The sequence below is a fragment of the Mesoplodon bidens genome, assembly GCF_964165515.1.
Source record: "Mesoplodon bidens genome assembly, chromosome: 18".
Classification (NCBI taxonomy): Eukaryota; Metazoa; Chordata; class Mammalia; order Artiodactyla; family Ziphiidae; genus Mesoplodon; species Mesoplodon bidens.
The window spans coordinates 24,131,340-24,139,809 of NC_138175.1; the positions used below are offsets into that span (position 1 = coordinate 24,131,340).

General features: G+C 37.2%; 1 protein-coding gene across 1 annotated transcript; it reads right to left on the minus strand.

Annotated features, from left to right (window-relative positions):
- Positions 1-336: 336 nt before the first annotated feature.
- Positions 337-1,178, minus strand: LOC308606075 (MICOS complex subunit MIC26). The gene has a single exon (XM_081216553.1). The coding sequence runs from the start codon at positions 1,154-1,156 to the stop codon at positions 560-562; it is 597 nt and encodes a 198-aa protein (XP_081072679.1). The 5' UTR covers positions 1,157-1,178; the 3' UTR covers positions 337-559.
- Between the last annotated feature and the right edge of the window lie 7,292 nt (positions 1,179-8,470).

Sequence of the window (8,470 nt, forward strand, 5' to 3'; positions counted from 1 at the left end):
TTCCCAAATTGACCAGATAGTGAATTCTTAATGTTACACACTGTGACTTATTTATTCTTATATCATCAGCACCTGAGATGCTTGGATGAAACTCACTAAACTGTGGATAATTATTGTGGTGGTGATGATGCTTTATCATCACACACACCCACTTTTAGAAAAGTTACTAATCTATGATATCTAATCTTGGATGATTCAGATTCTATTTTAGGACAGCATCAAAATATTAGAATTCCTGAATGTGGACCACATGTGGTCTCTATATATATATTTTTTTAACTTAGAATTTTAATTATGTACATAAATAGCAACATGAGAACAAGGAGTTCTAAGGCTTATACATTATCTCTAGGTGAAACAATTTCAGATTAGTCCACTTGGAGTATGGCATCACCCAAGATAACAAAGTGGCCTAGTATAGTTTTTTCTGAAGAAGAATGCCAATTTACTACGTTCAATACTGACTTCTCTGCCATTTTTCTGCAGAAATACTGGTTTACCATATGGAGTTTCCAATGTTTACCTATAGCTGATTAAAGTGGGTAGAGCATGGAGTATTCTACTTATTTCCGGGTGAATTCTTCACATTTTCTGACTTTTGAATGTTCTCCTTCCACAAATCTTCTACGACTATGTATCCTCGTAAACCCCAGTCATATAATTTCTCCCCACTGACCTGGACAAATACGATGGCTTGTTGTGGATAATAAAGAGAGGCAGCTAATCCCATGAAAACAGGTGGATACACCAGCTTCTTTATTTTTGAACCTCTAGCCAAAAGGAGTCCAACAACTCCAGCAAAACCAATAACACCAAGTCTTGGAAAAAATCCAGGAGGTGCATTCTGGAGATATTCATAGCTGTCTAACCCCCACTGAACCAAACTTTGCATCTTGGGCTTAGTTTGGGAGTACATTTCCTGACACCAACTTGTATATGGTTCGCAATAATGTCGGAGATGGGAGATGCTTTCTTCAAGTTGGGTCCTTGGCTCTTCCACATATTTAGACTGACCCTCAGGAACAGAGTAGAGTGAAAGCTCATTAACCTTCACAGCAGCTTTGTGAGATGAGTCCTTTTTTGCTGATGCATAGACTTTGAAGGTGAGCAGGCTCAGGCTGGCCGGCCCCACAGACCTCTGAATTACCTTGAACATGTCGCTGGCAGCGGCGGCTCCGTCAGGGCGGTCTCTATATTTTAATTATTCATAAGCTAGTACAAACTCAAGACTGATAGTTTTTGTTTTATTTTGTCAAGTTTTCCGTATTTAGTATGGAGCTCAGAATTAGTTTCAGGCACAAGTTGTTTTATTTTAAAGCTTTTTACTACCATTTGAAAGTAATATTTTATTTCCCTTTTATTTGGGAGGAAAATGTACATTTTCACGATGAGTAAAACATGTCTGAAGCTTCTTAAGTAATTTACTCATGGTCGAGAATAAGCAGGAGTGATTAGAGCTTCAAATCAGAAAACTTCAGAGAGCCAGAAGCTATCAAAATGTGCAGCTTTAATGAACGATTTCTCACTCATTGCTGTATAGCAATCACCACTGATAACACTCTCTGGTTTTTTCCAAAGCATATATAATTGGACAAATCATCTAAACCCTCACAAGCAGGCACTTATTCAACTACAGTGATGCAGAATCACTGGGTCCAACACTTCATTAGAATATGCCATAATCCCTTGTTCTTGTCTTAACCTTCTCTGTGAAAAATCTAATTCATCCAGAACTGACAGCGTCCTGTTGGTTATGCAGATAGTGGTGGTACAGGAGATGGGGTTTCAAGCTACTCTTCTATCTTCAGTCCCATGTGTAGGGCTCTTATCCAAATCTTTAAATAGAGCCTGTGAGTTCTAATAATTATTCAACTAACATATATAAGCTCCCTTTGTGCTTCTTTTTGAAAATGTGCTTATCTTTTTCTCTTACAGAAGAGAGAAAGGGACATTGACAGAGAGATTGAATGGCACTGCCAACACCAGAGGAATAGCTGGGAAAGAGAGCAGGAGGGCACTTTGGTGCAAGGGAGATGATAAGAAAAGTATAAAGCTGCCAGGGGGAGGGTGGTCCTGACATCTCTCTCCTCCTCTCCATTTTCGTAGTCCAACTGTCCTTTCTGTTGACCCTGTCTTTGCATTATATTGGAAAGAGCATGACGTTGGGTCATCCCCACCTGGGCTCAGGTGCCATTATCTGTCACTGACTAGAGCATTTCCTTGACCATATTATTTAATATCTTTGAGCTCATGAAAGATGAGAATAATGTGCCCTGGAAGTCTGGGACAACTAGTACAATGCCAGGCAAGTAGCTGCAGCCACATAGACCACCTAATCTGATGAAGGATGTGACTCCCTGAAAAGCAATGAATCTTTTATAAACATCTTCTATTTCTAAAGGGATATGATTTGAGAAGCACGATAGCAAGAAGTTTTGACAGAACTTGATTGTTTCATGGGGCCTGGGATAATATACTTCTGGAAAAGCATATTCCTTCAATCCTGAGTCATGATTTCAATTTACTTTTTTCTAACATGCCAGCTTGTGATTCAGATCAAGTAAAGCTTTACAGTATTAACTAAAAATTGCTGTTTTATGCTTTTACTTAGTTTTCATGAGACCTCAGAAGCAAGATTAGGGGGCCCAGTGATAAGCTAGTCCCCCATTTTCTTAATAATAACAAGAATGACAATTTTACATTTTAATGAGTGCATACTATGTGGCCTATGTACTGATATCTATTAAGTGTTTCATTTAATCCTCACAACACCCTGTGACCTCATTGCTGTTTTTATCCTCACTTTACAAAAAGCATATGGAGATTAAATAATTTGGCCAAGGGTACACAGTTGCTAAATGGCTGAGTGAACAGTCAAACTCAGGCACTGTCTATATACCTAACCAACCTTTTGTCCCAGGTAGTCTACCAGCTGCTTGCTTCTCTCAGATGGTCAGCTCTCTGATCTTACTCTTTGTTCTGCTGAGCAAAACTGCTTCCATGAAGCAAATCACTATCTTTCAGATCGCATAAGAGAGCTCTCAACTTGCTTCTAGTTAGACCTAGCAGTCTCACTGGCTCTTTGTAGAATAGTGGTTCTCAACCTTGGCTGCAGAGTGGAATCATGTTGGGAACTTTTATATAACCCTGGGCCCCACCCCCAGGGTTTGATTTAGTTTGTCTCATCTGGGCTAAAGAGGTTTTAAAATGTCCTCAGATGATCCTAATGGGAAGCAATGATTGGGAAGTACTGCTTTTACGTACTCTTCTTTCTGACTCTGCAGCCAAGAGGAATCTTGCAGGCGTGGTCCTGAATTGGCGTTATGCGGCATTTGAGTTGAGTAAGAAATAAAGTTTGGGAAGGATGAAAAGATGAGGATAATGATGGTGATAACCAGTTACCATTTACTGACTGTTGTTCAATGCCAGTAATTTACAAATATTTACATATATCATTAATTAGGCTACATAACCACCCACTTGTTGTGGGTGACTTCAAACCTCTGCCTTTAATTGCATGATTAAAGCCATGAAGGAGGAAAGGATGGACAGGTTTGAAGGCTGATGGTGATTGTTAAATGACTTAGGGGCAGTTTTATGCACGGACTTCAAAAATGGTTGGGTGGCAGGGTGAAGTGGAATAGGAGGAATGGATTTTAGTTCCAGTCTAAACTTTCTTTGGAGCAAAGTCAACAACAAAGAAATTTGCTCTTGGATGCTACGAGCCAAATGTGTTAGAGTTGGCAGCAGAGTTATTGCCAAGAGGAAAGGCAACCCATCAGCCACAAGACAGAGATCAGAACAGGGAAGGACAGGTGATGGGGAATGCAAGACAAGCCAGAGAATCAACTTTTACAAAATAGAACCTGTAGGTATCTGATGGCCAAAGAGAAGAATTTATTTTAAAAATAAAGATTATTATTATTCATTGACAAGGCAATCAATTAGCTGTCATGGAGTGAATAAGCTCAGGCATAGTTTATGAACATCCTCTGATGTTTATAAATGTCTCTCTGTGCTTAGGTTTGCTTCTTTATTAAAACCAAACAACAACAACAAAACACTAAAAGATAAGATGAGATAGAAAGTAGAAGCTTTGGAATTTAAGGAAACGAAGAGGTCCTCATGAATTCCAGGATATGACAATGATATTTGAGGGAAAACATAAATCTAGGTTAGTACTCTACCCAGAGTACTAAGAGGAGACAGTCATTTCTGGAGAAATAACAGTGGAATTCCAGCTAAGAGAAAGTGTATTAGTGGGCTTTCAGAGATGCCTGTTTCAGCATAGGGCACCAAATGATCACCTCTAGATGATATTGTTAAAGAAAGTGTAGTATTAAAGGTGGGAAATTTGAAAAATAATAGTCACTATGACAAAAGTATTTTGTAAATCCATTTATTGCCCTTTTCATAGTATTTTATATGTATTTTTAAAATTGAGGTATAATTGACATACATAATGATTCTATATTTGTATATATTGTGAAATAAATCTAATTAATATCTGTCACCATACATAGTTACAGAATTATTTTCCTTGTGATGGGAACTTTTGAGATCTACTCTCTTAGCAACTTTTAAATATGCAATATAATACTATTAACAATAGTTGCCATGCTGTGCATTACATCCCCATGACTTACTTATCAAGTAACTGGAGTTTTGTACCTTGTAACCTCTCATCCATTTGGCCCACCCTCACCCCTTACCCCTGGCAACCACCAGTCTATAACCTTGTTTTTTTTGTTTGTTTTTTTAAACTATCCACAGACAGGTGAAATCATACAGTATATGTCTATCATTTTCTGACTTACTTCATTTAACGTAATGCCCTCAAACTCCATCCATGTTGTTGAAAAGGCAAGATTTCATTCTTTTTAATGGCTGAATAATATTCCATTGTGTATATATACACTACATTTTCTTTATCCATTCATTTGTCGATGGACACTTAGGTTGTTTCCATATCTTGGCTATTGTAAATCATGCTGCAGTGATATATGAAGGGTGCATATATCTTTTCAAGTTAGTGTTTTTATTTTCTTCAGATAAATACCCAAAAATGGAATTGCTAGATCATGTGGTAATTTTATTTTGAGTTTTTTGAGGAACCTCCATATGGTTTTCCATAGTGGCTGCACCCATTTACATGCCCACCAGCAGTGCACAGGGTTTCCTTTTCTCCATATCATCACCAACACTTGTTTCTTGTCTTTATAGCCTTTTTAACAGATGTGATATCTCATTGTGGTTTTGATTTGCATTTCTCTAATAATTAGTGACATTGAACATCGTTTCTTGTGTGTTTTGGCCATCTGTATGTCTTTGGAAAAAAAATCTTCAAATTTTCTGCCATTTTTTAATTAGACATTTTTTGCTATTGAGTTGTATGAATTCTTTACATATTTTGGATGTTATTGACCCCTTGTCAGATATATGATTTGCGATTATTTTTTCTCATTCAGTAAGTTGCGCTTTCATTTTGTTGATGGTTTTCTTTGCTGTGCAGAAGCTTTTTAGTTCTGTGTATTCCCAATTGTTTATTTTTGCTTTTATTGCCTTTATAATTGTAAACTTACAACATACCCTGAGGTAAATTGAACAGGTGCCCATTTTATAGATGAAAAAAAAGTCAGTAAAGACAAATGCCAAAATACACTAGTGATGGGCGTGTGAGCATTGCTGTCCTTTTTTAAGACCTGTCTTTGGCAGTGTTTAGCCTTCCAGTGGAGGAGCATCCTAGATGATCTTTAGCAACGCGAGATGGCATCCATGGCAGATGAACTTATTGCAGGCTTGATACTGCCAGTACTTATTCCAAGGGCTTTTTTGAGTCTCTGCACATTTCTCAGTGTATTTTAGTGTGAAGCCTTTCAAAGTCAGACTGTAAATATGAAGCCACAAAGCTTGGATTATTTTTTGGTAGATAGAAGTCAGTATATAATACCCACATTGAAGATTTTTAAGACCTCATAAGCAGACCTTGCAAAAAAAAATGTTAGAGAAAAAGACAGGATGGGGTAACAAGTAAATGATCAGAGAAAAGTACACGTATGTTAGTACTGATAGACTGACCTTAATCCAGTCCTCATTACTTCTGTTATCCCCTTGTGATTTTTATTTTTGGCATGTAACCTTCTTGGCTTTGGCTTACAGTATTATGTCCTGTGTGTTGGCAGAGTGCCAATTGTGCATCCACAGATACTGTTGCTATAAATGAGGAGGAGCTTGACCCTAAGACTGGTGTGATCAACTGCAAAGCCTGGCTAGGACATCTCTACTTCTTTCACTACACCTTTACTGGACTCAGCAGAAGAAAACAGTCACCATACTCTGAATGAGTTCAGTCCAAATGGGTTTATATTCTGCTCACATTTCCCCATTGTCTTCATTAAATTCTTCATTTTTGCCATCAAGAAATGGGGCTACAAGATGTCAGTAAAGGTCTCTTTCAGATTTTGCATTTTATATTTTTGTAAGTACAGATTTGACTACTAAATTTATTTTTGTGCTAAATACTAAAAATACTAATGCAGTTGGTACATGTAAAATATACACTAATAATTTTAAGGCTCATATATTTTATTTATTTATTTATTTTATTTTTGCGGTACGCGGGCCTCTCACTGTTGTGGGCTCCGGACATGCAGGCTCAGTGGCCATGGCTCATGGGCCCAGCTGCTCTGTGGCATGTGGGATCTTCCCAGACCAGGGCACGAACCCGTGTCTCCTGCATCGGCAGGCAGACTCTCAACCACTGCGCCACCAGGGAAGCCCAAGGCTCATATATTTTAGATTTTATGAATGAAGAGGGTTTCTTCTTTGAATTTGCAATAGATTGTGAAAAAAATTTAATAATCCAAAAGAATAGTTTCTGTTGAAACACTTGACCAAAGAACATCTTTAAAATTGCAATGGATGCTAGTTCTTATTTGGTAGAAGTTCATAAAATGCCATCGAATTTTATGTGCTGATAGTGCCCTGGAAGAAACAGTGACTCAGACTCTTCTGGGTTTACAAACTACTCTAGAGAGGGTTAGTGAGTTGTCAGAGGTAACAAAGTCAGTAAGTGGCAGATCAATAGCTAGAACCTGTCTCCTGATTCACATTCTAGTTCATAGGTCCCCTCCATGTATTACATTATTGGATAGTTACCATAACCAAAGAAGCCAAGTATTATCTCCACTTTACAGATAGAAATGTAAGTAAATGATTAAGTAAATTTAATGTAAATAAATGTAATCAAAATGATAAAGTAAATTATTCAAAGTGATAGGAGTGGGATATAAAACAGGGCCCTTTTTCACTTCAAAATACATTCACTTATGTAAGACATTTATTGAGTGTCTCCTATATTCTCTGGGAAAAAAATAGGAAATGAAAACTAAAACAGTTCTCTGGAGGTTTCCAGTAACACCTCAACTGGATATAACTCAGAAACAAACACATAGGCATGTATAAATAAAGTATTACATTATTTTTTTCTTCTTGACATTAATTTCTTAAATAGACATTAAATCAATTCACCCAGAAATTTCCTCAATTCTGCATTTTGCTGGAGTAGCATTCAAACATTTATGAGCAACTCCCACTTCTGTCATTAACATACTAGCAAGATACTTCAGCTCTCTGAACTTCAGTTGCCTCACCAGTAAAACAGGCTATTGGGTTAGGTATGTGGATTTCTAACTGTGATGTACAGAGATTTAGCATTCCTGGAAGATACTTCATGATCCAATGTGAAGTAAAAGGGTGGCCCAGTAACTTGGGATTTTGATCTACCTCTGTAGTTTTGAGCACATTATCTAATTTATGTAGTAAAATTCAATGTAATATGTTATTGACAAAATTTGTTACAAAGATTTTGGAAGCCACATGAATTTACTCTTAGGATCATCTTGGTCATATATGACTTTTCAGTACCATCCTTCAAGCCATCCATTATATTTGCCATACTGAATATCTGTAATCCTTTGAACCAGAGACACATTTCTTGAGCAGCCCCTGTGGTCTTTGGAATATACCACTCTTTGTTTCTCTATACGAAAGTACCTCCTTTGTTAGGACAGTATGAATTTCCCCCCCCCAGCTTTATTGAATATTAATTGGCAAATTGAAATTGTATCTATTAAAGATATATAACTTGTATGTATGATGTATGTGTACATTGTGAAATTATCATTGCAATCAAGCTAATTGATGTATTCATCACTTTGCATGGTTAAATTTTTCTTTCTTTTTTTTTCCTGTGGTGAGAATGCTTTTAAGATCTACACTCTTAGCAAATTTCAAGTATACAGCACAGTATTGTTAACTATCATCACCATGATGTACATTACATCCCTAGGACTTATTCCTCTTGCATAATTGAACTTTGTGCCTTTTTACCAATATCTTCCCACTTCCCTTCCACCTTGCCCCAGGTAACCATCACTCTACTCTCTGCCTCAATGAATCTGACTAGTTT

Excerpts from the sequence above, each read along its gene's own strand:
- LOC308606075 (XM_081216553.1), bottom strand. The coding sequence starts at position 1,156 with ATGTTCAAGGTAATTCAGAGGTCTGTGGGGCCGGCCAGCCTGAGCCTG.